Below are 22169 nucleotides of genomic sequence, written 5' to 3'. Positions count from 1 at the left end.
TGGCTGTATTCTTAGGCAAAATTGTGAGTGAGCCCACTCCCTTGGCTGAGAAGCAACCCCACACATGAATGGTCTCAGGATGCTTTACTGATGCTAGCGCTCACCTTGTCTTCTCCGGACAAGCTTTTTTCCGGATGCCCCAAAAAATCGGAAAGAGGATTGATCAGAGAAAATGACTTTACCCCAGTCCTCAGCAGTCCAATCCCTGTACCTTTTGCAGAATATCAGTCTGTCCCTGATGTTTTTCCTGGAGAGAAGTGGCTTCTTTTCTGCCCTTGACACCAGGCCATCCTCAACGTCTTTGCCTCACTGTGCATGCAGATGTACTCACACCTGCCTGCTGCCATTCCTGAGCAAGCTCTGTACTGGTGGTGCCCCGATCCCACAGCTGAATCAACTTTAGGCGACAGTCCTGGCGCTTGCTGAACTTTCTTGGGCGCCCTGAAGCCGCCTTCACAACAATTGAACTGCTCTCCTTGAAGTTCTTGATGATCCGATAAATGGTTGATTTAGGTGCAATCTTACTGGCAGCAATATCCTTGCCTGTGAAGCCCTTTTTGTGCAAAGCAATGATGACGGCACGTGTTTCCTTGCAGGTAAGCATGTTTGACAGAGGAAGAACAATGATTCCAAGCACCACCCTCCTTTTGAAGCTTCCAGTCTGTTATTCAAATTAATCAGCATGACAGATTCTCCAGCCTTGTCCTCGTCAAAACTCAGGCCTGTGTTAACGAGAGAATCACTGACATGTCAGCTGGTCCTTTTGTGGCAGGGCTGAAATGCAGTGGAAATGTTTTTTGGGGGGATTCAGTTCATTTGCATGGCAAAAAGGGACTTTGCAATTCATCTGATCACTCTTCATAACATTCTGGAGTATATGCAAATTGCCATCTTACTGAGGCAGCAGACTTCGAAAATTAATGTGTCATTCTCAACTTTTGGCCATGACTATATATCCGGAGGCTGCATTTATTGTAGCTGGGGATTTTAAGAAAGCAAATGAGAGGCTATCTAAATTCTATTAGCATATTGATTGCACAACATGCAGGGCTAATAGTTGACCACTGCTACTCTAACTTCCGCGATGCATACAAAACCCTCCCCTCGGCAAATCCGACCACGACACCATCTTATAGGCAGAAACTCCAACAGGATGTACCAGTGATGAGAACCATTCAACACTGAATCTGGCCAATCGGAAGCCACGCTTCAAGATTGTTTTATGTATGTTCCGGTCAGCCTCAGAACAAAATTAACCTAAAACGACTGACTCCGTGAGTGTGTTTATAAAGAAGTGCATTGGAGATGTTGTACCCACTGTGACTATTAAAACCTACCCTAACCAGAAACTGAGCATGGATGTCGGCATTCGCGCAAAACTGAAAGTGCGATCCACCACATTTAACCAAGGAAAGAGGTCTGGCTGAATAGAAAGTGCCTTGCGGAGGGAATAACTACAATCAAACAAGCGAAATGCCGGTATAGGGACAAGGTGGAGTCGTAATTCAACAGCTCAGACACGAGATGTAGGGGTCTACAGGAAATCACGGACTACAAAAAGAAAACCACCGACGTCACCCTTCCAGACAAACTGAAACGCCTTCTTTCCCCGCTTTGATGATAATACATTGCCACTGTCGCGGCTCACTAACTAAGACTGCGCCCTCCCCGCCCCAAAAATGACGCAGTCGCCATCACACTGCCCACTGCCCTATCCCATCTGGACCAAAAAAATACCTATGTAAGAATGCTGTTTATTGATTACAGCTCAGCATTCAACACCATAGTACCCTCCCAAGCTCATCAAGCTGGAGGCCCTGGGTCTCAACCCCGCCCTGTGCCACTGGGCCATGGACTTTGACGGGCCGTCCCCAGGTGGTGAAGGTAGGAAACATCTTTGCTGACCTTCAACACTGGGACCCCACAAGGGTGTGTGCTCAGCCCTCTCCTGTACTCCCTGTTCACCCACGACTGCGTGGCCATGCACGCCTCCAACTAAATTAGTTTGCAGACGACAACAGTAGTGGGCTTGATCACCAACGACGAGACAGCCTACAGGGAGGAGGTGGTGAGGGCACGCAGAGTGTGGTGTCAGGAAAACAACCTCACTCAACGTCAACAAAACAAAGGAGTTGATCGTTGACTTCAGGAAACACCAGAGGGAGCACCCCCCTATCCACATCGAAGGGACAGCAGTGGAGAAGGTGCAAAGTTCCTGGGCGTACCCAGACGGGCTGAAATGTTCCACCCACACAGTGTGGTGAAGAAGTCGCAACAGTGCCTCTTCAACCTTTAGGAGGCTGAAGAAATTTGGCTTGTCATCTAAAACCTTGACAAACTTTTACATATGCACAATCGAGAGCATCCTGTCGGGCTGTATCACAGCCTGGTACGGCAACTGCACCACCCTCAACCGCAAGGCTCTCCAGAGGGTGGTGCGGTCTGCAGAACGCATCACCGGGGGTAAAAGACCTGCCCTCCATGACACCTACAGCACCCGATGTCACAGGAAGGCCAAAAAGATAATCAAGGACAACAACCACCCAAGGCGAGGTCAGTACAGGTGCATCAAAGCTAGGATCGAGAAGCTGTACTACAGTCGCTATCTCAAGGCCATCAGACTGCTTAACGGCAATCACTAACTCGGAGAGGCTGCTGCCTACATTAAGACCCGATCACTGGACACTTGGCTAGTGATCCATTAACTTAAAACAATGCCACCATATCTTACATTACTCATCACATGTATATACTATTTTATACCATCTATTGCACCTTATGCTGCTCGGCCGTATTCTCATTCACCCCTTTAGATGTGGAATTGTTATTATTGCACTGTAGGAACTAGAAGCGCAAGGATTTCACTAACCAAGTGTATGTGACCAATAACATTTGATTTTGATGTGTAGTTTATACATGTAATCTATGAGCAGAATTAGTTATACCTCAGTTGCTTTCAAACTAGGAATTGTTTTTCTGGAAGCTGTGGTGTGCCATTTTCCACTGCACAGCTATTTTCATGTCGCTCCAGAGATGTACGATCGGGTTCAAATCCGGGCTCTGGCTGGGTCACTCGTCCTGAAGCCACTCCTGCGTTTTTTTGGGCTGTGTGCTTAGGGTCGTTGTCCTGTTGGAAGGTGAACCTTCGTCTGAGGTTCTGGAGCAGGCTTCTATCAAGGATTACTCCGTTCATTTTTCCCTCGATCCTGACTAGTCTCCCAGTCCCTGCCGCTGAAAAACATCCCCACCGCATGATCCTGCCACCACAATGCTTTACTGTAGGGATGGTGCCAGGTTAACTCCAGACTGTGATGCTTGGCATTCAGGCCAAAGAGTTCAATCTTGGTTTTGTCAGACAAGACTCCAAGCGGGCTGTCATGTGGCTTTTACTGAGGAGTGGCATGTCTGGCCACTCTACCAAAGGCCTGATTGGTGAAGTGCTGCATAGGAGTACCATCCAGAGGAACTCTGGAGCTCTGTCAGAGTGACCGAGTTCTTGTTCGCCCAAGGCCCTTCTCCCCTGGTTGCTCAGTTTGGCTGGGCGGCCAGCTCTAGGAAGTCTTGGTGGTTCCAAACGTCTTCCGTTTAAGAATGAGGCCACTGTTCTTGGGGACCTTCACCTTCAATGCTGCAGAAATGTTTTGGTACCCTTCTCCAGATCTGTGCCTCAACACAATCCTGTCTCGGAGCTCTACGGACAACTCCTTTGACCTTACGGCTTGGTTTTTGCTCTGAGATGCACTGTCAACTGTGGGCCATTATAGACGTTGCCTTTCCCCATGTCCAATGAAGTTGTAGAAACAAAGGAAACAAGATTCACCGGAGCTCAATTTCAAGTCTCGTCGATTCTGAATACTTATGTAAATAAGGTGTTTATTTTTTTATTAAATTTGCAATTAAGGCTGTAACATCACAAAATGTGGAAAAAGTTTAGGGGTCTGAATATTTTATGAATGCACCTGTCAGAACACAATTTCCAAGTACGGTTGTCTTAAGCGCAACTTTCAGAACTGGCTAAAAATGAAGCCGAATCCTTTTACAATTTCTGCCTAAAATGACTTTTGGGTATAACTGCATGAAGCAAGGATATGCATCTTCTTGATACCATTTGAAAGGAAACGAAATTAGTACAGATCTGGTAAAAGATCACAAATCAACAAACATCAATTTTCTTTCTTGTTCCTTCTTTGAAATGCAAGAGATAGGTGTAATTTAGATTTTTGCCAGCAGTGTGTGTATGCAAAGTCTGATCCAGTGAAGCATTAAACTATTTTGTATCAAGTCCCCCAGGAGTTTGCCCAAATCTGCATGGTAATAACTAAGTTTACACTCGTACAAGATGGATAATCAGCTTCCCCAAAGAAAAAAGCCCATTAACCTTCACACACCTAGATGGCCGGGCGGGGGAGACAGCTGGGATTCAAACTGTAGAACCCAGTTCCTACATTTCATCTCTGGGACCATCAGATGACAAATCAGAGCGAGGTGTATGTATCAAACAATAGCATGGTCTTTTTTTTTTTTTCACTGTAAATTGGACAGTGCAGTTAATCTAACAAGAAACGTTCTGCCCATATAATATGTTGGCTGTTAAGTCATTCCAGTCACATTAGCAACAACCGTAGAGGTTAATCAGACACACAACGCTGATCTAATAGTTTTATTTTCTTACAAATGACCAGTTTCCTTTTTCTTTCTAGTAAATTAAAACCCTTTTTGAATTCATACTAGCATCTACATAATGGTTTTTTAATACTTCACAATATATTAAGTCTAGATGTTATGGTACACATGCTTACAATCCAGGCTGCCTGAAGAGCCACAGTCACCACAATACACAGGGAGGGAAGTAGGGAGCGGGTGGGAGGGGGACTGCAGAATAACTCATGTCCCGATACCTCATATCTGACCCTCTCCAGTGGCTGAACACAACCATACACATGCACCCACAAAACAACAATCCACACAGATGCACAACAGCCAGCCATACCTACCTTGTTCCACCGGTCCTATATATATATCTATAACCTGGAGAGGGTCTTCATTAGTGTTAAACGTGATTCTCTTTCACAGAAAGAACTGATCCACTGGGACATGAAGAGCTACTGCAGCAAGCCTGGGGCTAACAAAAATAATAATTAACATAATATATAAAGACATTCAAATACAGTAAGATTTTTGCTTGAAAATACAAAACTACATGAGAAAGCATTAAAATAATATAAAAGCTGAAGTGCTCGGTCAAAGTCTCTCTCCCATGAGCTGTACATGTATCAGCCACCCGCTGCCTAGTAACAGTTGCCACAAGGACTACAATGCCTTGGGACCAGAAGTGTCTTTCTCAGTGGGCGGGGCTAAATATAATCCTCTTCCTGTCTGGGGAGGAAGTTTGATTTCCAGGACCGCAGAGAGGCAAAGGAAGTCTCATTGGCCACTCTCCAACAGAGCAGCCATATCCCACTCCCGCTCACTCTACCTGTCCATTTGGTGTCCAGAGATGCAACGGTGAGAATCTCATGTGGCCGTTCAGAGTCAATTTCTCATCACAGTAGACCAGACAAATCAAGACCAGACCCATAGCAGCCCCCCCCAGTGCAGCAGTGTCTGAGCTTCAGGGTTCCTCTATAACCGTCACAGCTGAGAACAACCTATTCTGCCTCCTTATGGCCACAGTTCTGAGTGTTTGCGAGTGGTGTATGACGGAGTGTGGTATGTGTGTCGACTATAGGGTGTGTGTGTTTACGTAGTGTGGGTGTGCGTGTTCAGTTGTGCTGCAGCGTGTTGGACTCTATGGGCGGAGCGGAGTCGTAGAGTGTGTCTGTGTCATGTGTTGGTTCTCCAGCCAGCGTACAGGGGTTGGAAAGAGTTCCCGCTCCACAGTCACAGAAAAACCTACAGAGAGACGAGGGTTAACATGGAATACAGGACAAAACAAGGAAAATATATAATTGAGTGGTCAGCCTGGTATTCTAGAAAGAATTCTATAGTCAAGACACAGTAATGACAAGCCACAAATAGGTCAGTATTAAATGGTTGGTGTGCGCTACTCACCTATCGTGCCGTATAAACTCCACGTCGTGTCCTTGGTGACACTTCTTGATGCAGTTCACACAGATGGCGTTCCTGTCTGTCGTATTGCAGGTGTGACACCTTGACACACATAGGTGAAAGAAAATCAGCCCTGGCGTAACCGCTGTGTAACTAACTAAAAGTCATGCATTGGCTAGTTGTGTGTGTACCTGTAGAAGTCGTGCATGGGGTAGGAGGTGTAGCTGGAGATCTTGTAGAGACACTGTCCTCTGCTCACAGCTTTCTCTATGGCATCCTGATTATTCAATATCTTATTATCTGGAAGAGAGGAAGAGACTGCTGTGACCAAGAACCTATTTTATATAGTCTAAGCCAGCCAGTCATCGCGTGTCTCTCGGCAACAATCTGAATGAATGTGTTGTGCAAGTTATTTTCCTCAAGTCAGCTGAATGTGCCACTGATTTAGTTCATAGAACTGTGGTTACGCAAGTAACCTTCGATATCCACTATTAGCAACTGGGCCAAACGGAGCGGTAATACGAATGTGATTAAAGCTTATCAAAAGTTGAGGCTATTTGCGAATATGACCCCATTCCTGAAAGCAAAGACTCTCAGGAACACGTACGCGTCTTCTGTTTCCATCTATGTCACACACAAGCTGTGTAGGACTCGTTAGAAGGGAGAGTTATGAATCTGCACAGAATGACTGAGGAAATTAATTGATTAAAGCCTATACTTCCTTCCATTACCTGGTTTAACATATCTTGTGCCATAACTTTTAAGATGATGGAAATAAGGCCATATTCAATAGATTCCTCAAATGTATTTTACACATTTGTTTCTGATACCCAAGTGTCCTACAACAGAGATTCAAATAGCTTGAAGGTCCATGTATCTTAATAAATATCATGTATGAATCGGTTTTCTGAATTCTTGACCCCCCCCTTCTCCAAAGGGTAGGATATTTAGGTTGTTTCACAAAAGTGGCTCCTTCAGAAATATTAGTGACTACCACTGGTCTATTTCAAGAACTGACAGACTGAAATAATATTAGCATTAGCCCAAGTGCTACATTACATTAGCTAGCGGCGCTGACAGGCTAGGCTAATGTCCAATAACGTAATACAGCAGTGTTTTTAGCCCTTAGAGTATGTGAGCAGATGGGAGTGGAGTGATCCCAATTTGACTGGAGTGCTGGCCATCTTGCCCGCTCCAAAAGCGCTCACTTCACGAGCTCGGGGCATACCCGGCCAAGCATGCATTTGTAGTCTACTTGTGTGCTACTAATAGACCCTTGCTTTAGCTACTGTCGTGGAGTTCGCTTTATATTTTCATAAAGAAACTGATAAAACACACAGGTGCTAAATCAAGGGGACTTACTTATAAAGATGAGGACCAAGAGCAAGGGAGGGAGTGTGGTGATGTAGAGTTCACAACTAAATAATCATAGAGGAATCTGAAAAGACAAATATTCCAAAAGCATGATGGTGTATTTACTACTTGCACATGCTAAAAGAAAGGAACGAGGTGGGTAGATAAGTGTGTCATTGTAGCAAAATATTTATAAACTAAAAATCCGATCTCTTAAACGTTTCGTTCATTTTTGTTGTATTATCTATACTAGGCCGTAATTGATTCAAGGAGGTTTCCGTTTCGATCAGGACATTTTTTTGTGTGTTACATTTTACCCCATTTGTGTGGTATCCAATTGTCCAATCGCTGCAACTCCCGTACAGACTCGGGAGAGGCGAAGGTCGAGAGCCATGTGTTCTCAAAAACACAAAACTGCCAAGCCGCACTGCTTCTTGACACACTGCTCACTTAACCCGGAAGCCAGCCGCACAAATGTGTCGGAGGAAACACCATACACCTGGCAACAGTGTCAGCGTACATGCGCCCGGCCCACCACAGGAGTCGCTAGAGCGGACAACGACATCCAGGTCCGGCAAAACGATGCCCTAACCTGGACGGCGCTGGGTCAATTGTGCGCCGCCTCATGGGTTTCCCGGTCGCGGCTGGCTGCAACACAGCCCGGGATCGAACCCGGGTCTGTAGTGACACCTCACGCAATGCAATGCTGTGCCACTCGGGAGGCCTGATCAGATAAAGAACTCTGCCCAGCCTGTCAAGGATGACCAAAAGGATGTTTAGCATCCCCAGTAGCTCTGCAAGTATAGAGAGGATACTCCCCACTGCTGGCTGGCTCTCCAGGCACCATCGCTTCTTGACACATTGTCTAGATTAGCCTGAAGCCACAGCCTGGCCAAACGCTTGTTTCTAAAAAATAAATTCAAGGGCATTTTTCCTTTAATTCTAAGTTAGTCACAGCCTATATGTGCAATGTATAGACTAAATGATTTAATACAACAAAACGTTTAAATGCTGAGCGCTTTGTTCCTACCAGCCTATTGGGTCACACTCGCAAATTATTCACAATATATTAATTTGTAGGCTATTGCCTTGAAATAATTCATTTCCGTTCCTTCTCAGTCTCCCTGTCTGGCTCCTGACCTATTTAGAGTGTTTACTATGACATGTAGCCTATTTGAAATGATATGCGCCCCTTTGAATGTTCATTCAGGTAGTCACAAAAATAAAATGTGCGATGGTTAAATTGTGATTTTAATGAATGGAGCGAATTTGGAGCGGCAGTTTTCTTTCCTGTGAGCGCAAAGCAGTATTCAGCTGAGCGGTTGGAAAGGACGTGGAGCGCCGGAGCGGTGTGCATGACAGTAGCTAAAGCAAGGAGCTAACATCCATGAGCGATGAGCGGGATTTCCAATCGTTCCAACTCCACTCACATACTCGGACCCTTAGCGCTACAGTAGCACTAGCTACCTTTCATGGTGACGTTGACTCCCGAGGCGAGGAACAGGCCACCGAAACGGTTGTTGAAGATCTGGTTTCCCTCCAGAGTCGCCGTGGCGTGGTTGGTTATCTCGATACCTGAGAAGGAAATTACATTATCAACACAGGTGGTGGATGAGTAGGCAACAGTATTGACTAGTCAGTACAGCATGGTATAGTTAGTGTAAATGTGTACACATGGGCAGCTGACCTGCAGCAAAGCCATCAAAGATCCGGTTCTTGCGGAGCACCGGGTGGCTGTTGGTGCTGATCAGAACTCCTGCCTGGGCGTTCCTGAAGATATCGTTCTCCTCCAGGAGACCTCTCCCTCCGTTAAAGATACAGATGCCTCCGTCTCTCCCGTCGTGGATCTTGTTGCGTCGCAGCGTGGGGTTGCTGTCCGTCTTAATCCACACGCCCGCCATGGCGTTGTCGAAGATCTCATTGTCCTCGATGAAACCCAGACCCGAGTTGTAGACCAGAATGCCTCCGTTCTGTCCTCCCCAGATCTTGTTGCGTCTGATCTTGGGGTTGCTGCCAGTCCTATAAAACAACCAACAATATTAGTGAAGCCTTCATCGAATGTTAGTCAAACGTTATCGTGTCCTGCATTTGACTGAAGAGGCAGGACGTACCGTATCTGAACGCCAGAGTACATGTGATTGTAGATGTCGTTGTCTTCCAACACCCCATGACCGTTGTCATAGAAATACACCCCTACCTGAGGGAGAAAGAGGGTTAAATCTGACTTTTTACAGAATATATCATGTAGGCACAATGAGACAGGCCTCCAATTCTCACAGAAACGTTTTTTTTTTTTTAAAACACCGGTAACAGATAATGTGGAGTGTGTTTTACCTGTTTGCCGCTGTGGATGCGGTTCCTGCGGAGGACAGGTGTGCTGCCGGTGGTCACCCAGACGCCTGCCAGCGTGTTGCTGTACACCTCGTTCTCCTCTATCACACCCTGGCCCTTCTCATGCTGCAAACACACACACCCGATTAGAATGTTTAATCAACATCTATAGGACTGAAATATCTAAACAGTATGTGTGTCTTTACCACGTAGATGCCGCCATGCTGTCCGTCGTGGATCTTGTTGTGGCGTACAATTGGGCAGCTATTGGTTCTGATCTGGATTCCCGCCAGAGCGTTGCCATGGATATCATTCCCCTCGATCAGGCCACGCCCATCGCCAAATATGTACACGCCCCCTTGGTTACCGTTAAAGATTGCATTGCCCCTGGAGAATAACAGAACGTCAGCCACTTTTGTCTTAAAAAGCTAGATCCTAACATCTGCCAATTAACTGCCAGTCTGTGTGATGTGCACATTGCTCTATCACTCCGTGTGTAGCCAGTTAATGACAAATACTATCCCCAAAACCCTCTCAATTAAAATGTTAACTGCAAAGTAGACTTACCTGGCAGAAGTAAACTCAGCAAAAAAAGAAATGTCGCTTTTTCAGGACCCTGTCTTTCAAAGATAATTTGTAAAAATCCAAAGAACTTCACAGATCTTCATTGTAAAGGGTTTAAACACTGTTTCCCATGCTTGTTCAATGAACAATAAATAACTAATGAACATGCACCTGTGGAACGGTCGTTAAGACACTAACAGCTTACAGACGGTATACAATTAAGGTCACAGTTACAAAAACTTAGGACACTAAAGAGGCCTTTCTACTGACTCTGAAAAACACCAAAAGAAAGATGCCCAGGGTCCCTGCTCATCGCGTGAACGTGCCTTAGGCATGCTGCAAGGAGGCATGAGGACTGCAGATGTGGCCAGGGCAATAAATTGCAACGTCCGTACTGTGAGACGCCTAAGACAGCGCTACGGGGAGACAGGACGGACAGCTGATCGTCCTCGCAGTGGCAGACCACGTACAACAACACCTGCACAGGATCGGTACATCCGGACATCACACCTGCGGGACAGGTAGAGGATGGCAACAACAACTGCCCGAGTTACATCAGGAACACACAATCCCTCCATCAATGCTCAGACTGTCCGCAATAGGCTGAGAGAGGCTGGACTGAGGGCTTGTAGGCCTGTTGTAAGGCAGGTCTTCACCAGACATCACCGGCAACAACGTAACCTATGAGCAACAAACCCACCGTCGCTGGACCAGACAGGACTGGCAAAATGTGCTCTTCACTGACGAGTCGCGGTTTTGTCTCACCAGGGGGTGATGGTCGGACTCCCGTTTATTGTCGAAGGAATGAGCGTTACACCGAGGCCTGTACTCTGGAGCGGGATTGATTTGGAAGTGGAGGGTCCGTCATGGTCTGGGGCGGTGTGTCACAGCATCATTGGACTGAGTTTGTTGTCATTGCAGGCAATCTCAACGCTGTGCTTTACAGGGAAGACATCCTCCTCCCTCATGTGGTACCCTTCCTGCAGGCTCATCCTGACATGACCCTCCAGCATGACAATGCCACCAGCCATACTGCTCGTTCTGTGAATGATATCCTGCAAGACAGGAATGTCAGTGTTCTGCCATGGCCAGCGAAGAGCCCGGATTGCAATCCCATTGAGCACGTCTGGGACCTGTTGAATCGGAGGGTGAGGGCTAGGGAAGTGTCGGGGAACTTGCAGGTGCCTTGGTGGAAGAGTGGGGTAACATCTCATAGCAACAACTGTCAAATCAGGCACAGTCCATGAGGAGGAGATGCACTGCAGTACTTAATGCAGCTGGTGGCCACACCAGATACTGACTGTTACTCTTGACTCCCCCTTTGTTCAGGGACACACTCCATACCTGTTAGTCACAAGTCTGTGGAACTTGTTCAGTTTATGTCTCAGTTGTTGAAATCTTGTTATATTCATACATGTTAAGTTTGCTGAAAATAAACGCAGCTGACAGTGAGAGGACGTTTCTTTTTTTTGTTGCTGAGTTTATATAATCTGTATATATTATTTGCAAACTTTGCCATGAAATCAGGGGCAGCAGTACAGAACCTTCACAGATGGCACATTCCTCACTCGCTAGATGAGCAATTAAAAAGGGCCAGATGCGGAATTAAAGGGGAATTACACTCAAATCTATTTGATATTTATGGGGGTCTGGAGGAAAACAAATCTTCTGATGTGATTTAAGCATTGACATGAACTCTGAACATTCAATTTTGTTCTTTCTTTATAAACAACAAATTTTGAGAGTAAAAAAATCTATCTAAAACCAGGTAAAATAAAACAGAGGAAACATATTTTAGGAAAATATACAACAGAATTGGGGTTTTATAGGGCCCCCTTAGAGTTGTTTATAAACCATTATTTTACCAGGTATACTGACAGAAAACATAATGCAATACTTTCTCTTGTACACTAAGGACCTGGGGAGGAGTTGCAGGAGAGAGGAGAAGAATGTGCCTATTTGAAAGCAATACAAAAAATGAGGACCAGGGATGTTATCTTGATAAGTGGGTGAGTTTGACAATTTCGCTAAGCATTCGAAATGTAATTAACTTTTGGGTGTCAGTGAAAATGTATGGAGTAAAAAGTACATTATTTTGTTTAGGAATGTAGTAGAGAAAAATAAAGTTGTCAAAAATATAAATAGTAAAGTACCCCCCAAAAACGACTTATTAGTACTTTAAAGTATTTTTACTTAAGTACTCTACACCACTGACGGTGTGTGTGTGTGTACCGTATCGTAGGGTCACTGTTGGAGGTGATCCAGACTCCAGCGAAGTTGTTGGCGTAGATCTTGTTTTCTATGAACTGTCCCCGTCCTTTCTCATGCACATAGATGCCCCCTGTTTGGCCATGGTGGATCTCACAGCGAACCACTGTAGGGTTAGCATACGCCTTCACTTCAAAGCCTGCTATACGATTCCGGTGGATGTTACAACTCTCAAAATAACCCTGGGGGAGAAGGAGAGAGAGCGATACCATCATCATTGCCATGTACAGCACAACTGTAAAGCCCTCCAAAATGATGGGTGAGAGGTAAAGGCTGTCACTAGCTTCCACAGCTACAAAGTCATAAGCCATGCATATTTATGAAATGCATCTTAAAACCTAACCTTAACCACACAGCTAACCTTACGCCTAACCTTAAAGGAAAACGCCACCCAAAAACTATATTTTGCCATTTGTTTCATTAGTCCATTTTTGATATAGTCCCAAAATGTTTTGCATGTCAGCAATCAAGTTTAAGATGTTACTTTCAAAATACAGAAATCTTGCCCATATGATGCATTATGCATCATATGATGCTGCGTTTTGCAATTGACTAATGAAACAAATACCAAGTGTTTTTGGGTGGATTTTTCCTTTAAGATCAAAAAGCAAATTTTTGCTTTCATACATTTTTACCATATAGCCAATTTTGACCGTGGCTGTGGAAACTAGTGGAAATCAGTTGTAAGAGGTTTGACGTTATAGGTTAAAGGTCAAAGTGAGATACCATTCCATGGTCGAAGGTGAAGACTCCTACATCTCGGCCGTGGTGGATGTGGTTTCGTCTGATGATGGGGTTGCCGTGGTTTTTTACCCAGATTCCCGCCAATGCATTATTACTGATCTCATTATCCTCATAAATACCCTGTAATACATTATCACATCATAGATACCATGCAGGAATACACAGTCAGAGAGGGTGTTTAAGTGTGGTTAGTGATGTGTGTGTATGGTCGGTGATGAAGTGTGCATTTACCTGCGCATGGTCGGTGATGTAAAGTCCAACGTTCTCACAGTCGCTGATGTTGCAGTGTTTGATGCTAGGACACGCCCCCTGGCCGCTCACACAGACAGCCGAGCCAACTAGAATAGGGGCAAAATACATTACCCAACATGCCCCACTGGAGACAACCTACATCAGGGATCATCAACTAGATTCAGCCACTGCAAATTGCCCAGAAGAAGCCCAAACAGATATATTTGACTAAAACATAATTTCAAACCTTGCTTACATTTATATACAATCCCATCTCTCACTATTAAGCATGGGAATATTTTAGAACAGATACCCAAAATTAAAATCACTTGGAGCTGATTTGCTTGTGTGTTAAGTCTTATGTATAGAAAAGTGTATATATTTTTTTTTATATACACACTACCGGTCAAAAGGTTTAGAACACCTACTCATTCAAGGCTTTTTGTTAATTTTTACCATTTTCTACATTGTATTGATATTGAAGACATCAAAACTATTAAATAACACTAATGGAATCATGTAGTAACCAAACATTTTTTTAAACAAATCAAAACATATTTTATATTTGAGATTCTTCAAAGTTGCCACCTTTGCCTTGATGACAGCTTTGCACACTTGGCATTCTCTCAACCGGCTTCACCCGGTATGCTTTTCCAACAGTCTTGAAGGAGTTCCCACATAGAGTTGAAGTCGGAAGTTTACATACGCCTTAGCAAAATACATTTAAACTCAGTTTTTCACAATTCCTGACATTTAATCTTAGTAAGAATGCCCTGTCTTAGGTCAGTTAGGATCACCACTTTATTGTAGGAATGTGTAATGTCAGAATAACAGTAGAGAGAATTATTTATTTCATCTTTCATTTCATTTCTTTCATTCCCAGTGGGTCAGAAGTTTACATACACTCAATTAGTATTTGGTAGCATTGCCTTTAAATTGTTCAAACATTTCGGGTAGCCTTCCACAAGCTTCCCACAATAAGTTGGGTGAATTTTGTCAGGTTTGAAGGCCTCCATGCTCCCACACGCTTTTTCAGTTCTGCCCACAAAATGGGATTGAGGTCAGGGCGTTGATAGCCACTCCAACACCTTGACATTGTTGTCCTTAAGCCATTTTGACACAACTTTGGAAGTATGCTTTGGGTCATTGTCCATTTGGAAGACTCATTTGTGACCAAGCTTTAACTTCCTGACTGATGTCTTGAGATGTTGCTTCAATATATCCACATACTTTTCCTTGCTCATGATGCCATCTATTTTGTGGAGGGCACCAGTCCCTCCTGCAGCAAAGCACCCCCACAACATGATGCTGCCACCACCGTGCTTCACGGTTGGGATAGTGTTCTTCGCCTGGCAAGCCTCCCCCTTTTTCCTCCAAACATAAATGGTCAGTATGGCCAAACAGTTCTATTTCTGTTTCATCAGACCAGAGGACATTTCTCCAAAAAGTACAATCTTTGTCCCCATATGCAGTTGCAAACCGTAGTCTGGCTTTTTTAATGGCTGTTTTGGAGCAGTGGCTTCTTCCTTGCTGAGCGGCCTTTCAGGTTATGTCAATATAGGACTCATTTTACTGTGGATATAGATACTTTTGAACCCGTTTCCTCCAGCATCTTCACAAGGTCCTTTGCTCTTCTGGGATTGATTTGCACTTTTCGCACCAAAGTACATTCACCTCTAGGAGACAGAACGCGTCTCCTTCCTGAGCGGTATGACGGCTGTGTGGTCCCATTTATACTTGCGTACTATTGTTTGTTCAGATGAACGTGGTACTTTTCAGGCGTGAGGAAATTGCTCCCAAGGATGAACCATATTTGTGGAGGTCTACCCTGAGGAGGCTTTTCCCTGAGGTCTTGGCAGATTTCTTTAGATTTTTCCATGATGTCAAGCAAACAGGCACTGAGTTTGAAGGTAGGCCTTGAAATACATCCACAGGTACACCTCCAATTGACTCAAATTATGTCAGTGAGCCTAACAGAAGCTTCTAAAGCCATGACATTCTCTGGAATTTTCCAAGCTGTTTAAAAGTCAGTCAACTTAGTGTTTGTAAACTTCTGACCCACTGGAATTGTGATACAGTGAATTATAAGTGAAATAATCTGTCTGTAAACAATTGTTGGAAAAATTACTTGTGTCATGCACAAAGTAGATGTCCTAACCGACTTGCCAAAACCATAGTTAACAAGAAATTTGTGGAGTGGTTGAAAAATGAGTTTTAATGACTCCAATCTAAGTGCATGTAAACTTCCGACTTCAACTGTATGCTGAGAACTTTGTTGGCTGCTTTTCTTTCACTCTGTGGTCTGACTCATCCCAATTTGGTAGAGGTCGGGGGGTTGTGGAGGCCAGGTCATCTGATGCAGCACTCCATCACTCTCCTTCTTAGTCAAATAGCCCCTTACACAGCCTGGAGTTGTGTTGGCTCATTGTCCTGTTGAAAAACAAAGGATAGTCCCACTAAACGCAAACCAGATGGGATGGCTGCAGAATGCTGTGGTAGCCATGCTGGTTAAGTGTGCCTTCTAAATGAATCACCGACAGTGTCACCAGCAAAGCACCCCCACACCACCTCCTCCATGCTTTACGGTGGGAACCACACATGCGGAGATCATCCGTTCACCCACACTGCGTCTCACAAAGACACGGCGGTTGGAACCAAAAACCTCCAATTTGGACTCCAAACCAAAGGACAAATGTCCATTGCTTGTGTTTTTTGGCCCAAGCAAGTTCTTATTGGTGTCCTTTAGTAGGGGTTTCTTTGCAGCAATTCGACCACTAAGGCCTGATTCACACAGTCTCCTCTGAACAGTTGATGTTGAGATGTGTCTGTTACTTGAACTCTGTGAAGCATTTATTTGGGCTGTAATTTCTGAAGCTGGTAACTCAAATGAACGTATCCTCTGCAGCAGAGGTTACTGTGGGTCTTTCATTCCTTTGGCAGTCCTCATGAGAGCCAGTTTCATCATAGCGCTTGATGGTTTTTGCGAGTGCACTTGAACAAACTTTGAAAGTTCTTGAAATGTTCCATATTGACTGACCTTCATGTCTTAAAGTAATGATGGACTGTCATTTCTCTTGGCTTATTTGAGCTGTTCTTGCTATAATATGGACTTGGTCTTTTATCAAATAGGGCTATCTTCTGTATACCACCCATACCTTGTCACAACACAACTGATTGGCTCAAACGCATTAAGAAAAAAATTAATTCCACAAATGAACTTAACTAGGCACACCTGTTAATTGAAATTCATTCCAGGTGACTACCTCACGAAGCTGGTTGAGAGAATGCCAAGAGTGTACAAAGCTGTCATCAAGGCAAAGGGTGGCTATTTGAAGAATCTCAAATATAAAATATATTTTGATTTGTTTAACGCTTTTTTGGATACTACATGATTCCATGTGTTATTTCATAGTTTTGATGTCTTCACTAATATTCTACAATGTAGAAAATAAAGAAAAACCCTTGAGTAGATGTTCTAAAACTTTTGACCGGTAGTGTAGAAATAAATAAAAAAAGGGAACCCCGAACTACATTATTCAACATGCTCCACAGGAGAAACAAACACGCCCAACTGCAGACTGTTTGCATTACCTGTGCAGGTAGATCTGATGATACAGTGGTCTATGTTGGGAGAACAGTTGACAGTGATCTCCAGACAATGGTGGGCATTGTGGTGCTGAGCCGACTTATCATCTGGGTTAAACTGAAAAGGAAACACAGGAGGTTAGAGGGGAGGTGTGTGAGTGTGTAATGGGGTCTATACAATAGTGCGTGTGTGTTAGTGTGTGAGAGCTGGGTCTGTGTTTGCAGCATACCCTGATAGTCATGTATCCCACGTAGGCGTCCTCTGATCCTTCCATGAAGACAAACGTTGAGTCTCTGGTGTTCTCAATCACCACCTTATCAGACACCTTACCCGGAGCTACATACACACAAAAAGAAAGTCTGTTTCTACCATAAGTAGTAGAGCATACATACACAGACTAGAAAGAGCAAGACACATGCACAGACAGACCACACACAGTACCTGCTCCGATCATGGTGATGGGGGACTCGATGTAGATCCACTCGTCAGTGTAGATCCCAGAGTGCACGAAGATCAGCCCTTCAAAATGAGCCTCCTGTACCCCTCCTAATGCATCCTCTATTGTGTCATAGTACTGGAAACACAGAAACACGGTTACTTAAAATCAAGCAAAATTGGAGCTGACGGGCAGCCATATTGAAAATGTATTTTCAATGGACCATGTGTGTGTGTGCACGTGTCTTACCAGCATATTCTCCCTGCCTTTGTACCTCCCAGGGTTGCTATAGAAATGTTCAGCAAAGCCCGGCTTCACATGGGCTCCTTTATACTGCAAAAATGTTAAAACAATGTTAAAATAACATGAACACAACGCTTATCTAACTACACACACTTTACCCACCAGTTGTTGGAAGCTGTCCTTCCAGGGATTGGGGTGGTCGTGTTCCTCAGGGCTGACCTGGTAGAACTTGCCTGGCTCGGGGTGCATCATGGGACGTGTGTACTCAAACACCTCCATGTACAGACGCTTCCTGGACACACAGAGAGAGGAAAAATGTCAACCCCCCGGGCGTAAAGGGTTTTGCACAAAGTAACAGCCTTCATATCAGTATGGACCAGTAATGGTCGATAGGGACTAGATTTTTTTGGGGGGTGACATGTCAGTTAACTATAACGGGCAAGAAAATATAGGTTATGCATGTTTGTGTTTCTTCAGTATAGGATCACAGAAGTGTCTGTGTGTACCAGAGTATAGGGTCGTTGGCTAGCTGGCTGAAGCGTTTGCAGACGCAGGCAGTTTGACAGAGGTCCTGCTCCAGGAGGTATGAGAAGATCTTCAGAACCACCTCATCTGGAAGCTTCTGCTGCAGGTACTGCTCTGCTGGAGCCGCTACACACACACACACACACACACACACACACACACACACACACACACACACACACACACACACACACACACACACACAGGGTTTCACTTAGCATGAATAGATGATGCATATGCAGATGTAGAAAGAGCCATGCAGACACGTCACATCCGTGACTTGTACACCTAGACACACATTGTTACCTGGCAGGTCGTGGCTTTTGCCGGAGACTCTGGCCCGTTTGGCTCGGTGGCCGAAGGGTTCTGTTGTCGAGGTGGATGCTCCCTGTGTCAGAATAACACACATCAGCAACACACACTGCTACCTCCCCCAGTGACGTGACTGAGACACACACTTAAACATTCTGTCTCACTCAACTACACTGTCCTCTACCTTTCTCCTGAAATATACACTGGTGCTTGTGGGAGTTTACACCACGTTTCAAAAACCAGTCCTTTCCTTTTAAACCAATTAAGGAAAGTGAACAAGCACAGAATGGTGCTCTCTCTCTGACCTCCATAGCAGTCTTGCTGGGACAGGCCACTGTAGTACTGGAGGCTGTTCTCTTGGGCAATAGAGACTTGCGTCGGAGCTGGTAGGGGCTGTTCCCAGCTGCTGGCCCGGACTCCTCCACAGCCACCTCCGCTGCTGCAGCTGGAGCCTCCTCATCTGCTGGACACACAGAGGACGCAGTCAGAACACAGTCTGACAGATACAGCACAAAGAAACGTCTTCTCTACCAGCACAGTTTGACAGACAGGCAGCATCCTCTCTCAGCAGTTCGACAGACAAACATGGGCAGGCAGATGACATTTAAACACCATCCACCCACACAGATATCTACTGTACTGCAGTTGGTAGGGGAGTACAGACTGATTACAAAACACAGGTTAATAATGACAGCTGATCACTGGCATTCTCGTTCGCCTTTTTTCAAAACGCTTTCAGGACATTCACAGACTGGGTGTCATGGTTGTGTTTGATTGACTGCATATACTGACAGGGACTGGCTGTTGTATTGCAGGGCAGTGTGTGTGGCTGACAGACAAAGGTTGGTGATTGACAACCACAGATGTGTCCCTGCCGGCCGACAGAGCCCTACAATACCCTTCCCTTCTCTAGCTGGACACCGGCCTCTGCCCCGTCACACTGATACGGAAGTCACAGCCCCGAGCAGTTGACCTGCCGGTAACCTGGCCGCAGATTTTTTTACCGCGAGCGACCAGTCAAAACGCAACTAACGTTAGTTACGTAGCTAACTAACTCGTAAATCCGTCGTGTAAACAAACATACAGCTAGCCAGCTAACGTTAGCGATCAGTCAGACACATTTTTTTTTGCTAGCTTAACTAGTAGTTCGCTAACTAGCTAGTTAGGTAAATTAAATAACTAAAAGGTAGCCGTTGAACGTGATCCACGCAGTTATCTACCGTTAGCTGCCGACTGCTTAACGTTAGCAAGAAAATGAACCTGTCTAAATTGCGGATGATATATTCAGATCAGTTGGCTAGTAAGGTTAACTTAGTTGCTGGAGGATGGCGACTGGCTAGCACACCCCAAAATGGCAGTCCAAAAACGCAACGCAGATTAATTTCGTCCGAAGCGTTACAGCTAATAGCTAACCTTAGTACGTTACTGCCATGACCATGATGACACGTCCTGGCAAAGTCAGAACAAATATATATAAATGTGGTCACTGTGGGTCCGCCATGGTCGTCGTTATGGTTGCGTAGTGTGGGCTAGTTCTTTGGCTAGTCACCTTACTAGCTGACTAGTTAGCGAGGTAACGTTAGCTACACAGGCAAAGCACTCACTAACGTCGTTACCCCTAGCCCCACTGGTAGCCACAGACACTCAAGCCAAACAAAGCGCGGCCTGGCCTGGGCCAAAAAGCTACGAGCTTCGGCTTTTCCTAAATAAACACTCAGACAGCTGAGGTTGGGGGTCACAGTGGAACCTTGCCGCCCTGACACGACTACAGTCCCTACAGTACTCTGACCGTGGTCCCTCTCACCTCGGTCGCCCTCGTTCTGGTCGGGCTGCACCGGGCGCGGCCTTGAGACTCGCCTGGGTCTCCGGTTGGTGGCTCTGACGGAGTTCATTTGGGGAGTCGGTTGTTAAAATACAAAACGCTTTCCTCGACCGTCCACTTTGCGCTTTAACACCAGGCCTCGACTACAACCCCGTGCGCCGGTCTCTCTCAAACCACCCACCGCGCTAGCTATCTACCCGAGGTGTAGTTTGTGTTTTTCGGACTGCTCCCTCCTGCACAGCTCTCTACCAGCTCTATCTCTATATCAAGCAGGAGGAGCCATTAACTCACACAGGGACAGTCGGAGGATGTCTGCCACTAATCCTGAGCTTACAGCGACCTCCTGTGGCCAATAATAGACAGGTCCTATTGAGCATGGGTTCTCAACGTGGGGTCCGATGTATTTCATGTTTATAATTTCTCGTCATTATTTCTCTTCATATGACAAGGATTAAAAAGGATTGTCGACTTGATTCATGATGATGACTGCTAGCTAAGATTTTGAAAGTATGATGTTGACATGATGCTCTGAAAGGCTGGTAATGGCTCACATCAACACCATTATCCCAGAAACCCTAGACCGACTCCAATTTGCATACCGCCCAAACAGATCCACAGATGATGCAATCTCTATTGCACTCCACACTGCCCTTTCCCACCTGGACAAAAGGAACACCTATTTGAGAATGCTATTCATTGACTTCAGCTCAGTGTTCAACACCATAGTACCCTCAAAGCGCATCACTAAGCTAAGGAACCTGGGACTAAACACCTCCCTCTGCAACTGGATCCTGGACTTCCTGACGAGCCGCCCCCAGGTGGTGAGGGTAGGTAGCAACACATCTGCCATGCTGATCCTCAACACTGGAGCTCCCCAGGAGTGCGTGCTCAGTCCCCTCCTGTACTCCCTGTTCACCCACGACTGCATGGCCAGGCACGACTCCAAAACCATCATTAAGTTTGCAGACGACACAACAGTGTCACCGACAACGATGAGGCAGCCTATAGGGAGGAGGTCAGAGACCTGGCCGGGTGGTGCCAGAATAACAACCTATCCCTCAACGTAACCAAGACTAAGGAGATGATTGTGCACTACAGGAAAAGGAGCACCGAGCACGCCCCCATTCTCATCGACGGGGCTGTAGTGGAGTAGGTTGAGAGCTTCAAGTTCTTTGGTGTCCACATCACCAACAAACTAGAATGATCCAAACACACCAAGACTGTCGTGAAGAGGGCACGACAAAGCCTATTCCCCCTCAGGAAACTAAAAAGATTTAGCATGGGTCCTGAGCTGCAACATCGAGAGCATCCTGACCGGTTGCATCACTGCCTGGTACGGCAATTGCTCGGCCTCCGACCGCAAGGCACTTCAGAGGGTAGTGCGTACGGCCCAGTACATCACTGGGGCAAAGCTGCCTGCCATCCAGGACCTCTACACTAGGCGGTGTTAGAGGAAGGCCCTAAAAATTGTCAAAGACCCCATCCACCCCAGTCATAGACTGTTCTCTCTACTACCGCATGGCAAGCGGTACCGGAGTGCCAAGTCTAGGACAAAAAGGCTTCTCAACAGTTTTTACCCCCAAGCCATAATATTCCTGAACAGGTAACCAAATTGCTACCCGGACTGTTTGTATTGTGTGCCCCCCCCCAACCCCTCTTTTTACACTGCTGCTGCTCTCTGTTTATCATATATGCATAGTCACTTT

General features: G+C 45.5%; 1 protein-coding gene across 2 annotated transcripts; it reads right to left on the bottom strand.

The window, feature by feature from the left end:
- Nucleotides 1-4645: 4645 nt before the first annotated feature.
- On the bottom strand, nt 4646-20749 carry LOC106589404 (F-box only protein 11). Of its 2 annotated transcripts, none has more exons than XM_014179356.2 (20): nt 20446-20749; nt 18947-19104; nt 18636-18717; nt 18311-18455; nt 17967-18096; nt 17811-17894; nt 17567-17699; nt 17355-17461; nt 17131-17242; nt 13540-13646; nt 13291-13428; nt 12529-12746; nt 9939-10119; nt 9736-9858; nt 9513-9598; nt 9089-9420; nt 8869-8976; nt 6240-6348; nt 6052-6150; nt 4646-5892 (listed from the first exon to the last, which is right to left on the bottom strand). In XM_014179356.2, the coding sequence occupies exons 1-20, from the start codon at nt 20531-20533 to the stop codon at nt 5763-5765; spliced, it is 2670 nt and encodes an 889-aa protein (XP_014034831.1). In that variant the 5' UTR covers nt 20534-20749; the 3' UTR covers nt 4646-5762. The 2 variants fall into 2 exon arrangements, with proteins under 2 accessions (XP_014034831.1, XP_082826582.1); XM_082970456.1 differs by having other exon boundaries at nt 18947-19101; nt 20446-20748.
- Nucleotides 20750-22169: the final 1420 nt, after the last annotated feature.

This window comes from Salmo salar, chromosome 28 (genome assembly GCF_965601325.2).
Source record: "Salmo salar chromosome 28, fSalSal1, whole genome shotgun sequence".
Classification (NCBI taxonomy): domain Eukaryota; kingdom Metazoa; phylum Chordata; class Actinopteri; order Salmoniformes; family Salmonidae; genus Salmo; species Salmo salar.
The sequence above is the reverse complement of the archived record's forward strand: the minus strand, read 5'-3'. Positions and strand labels throughout refer to the sequence as shown.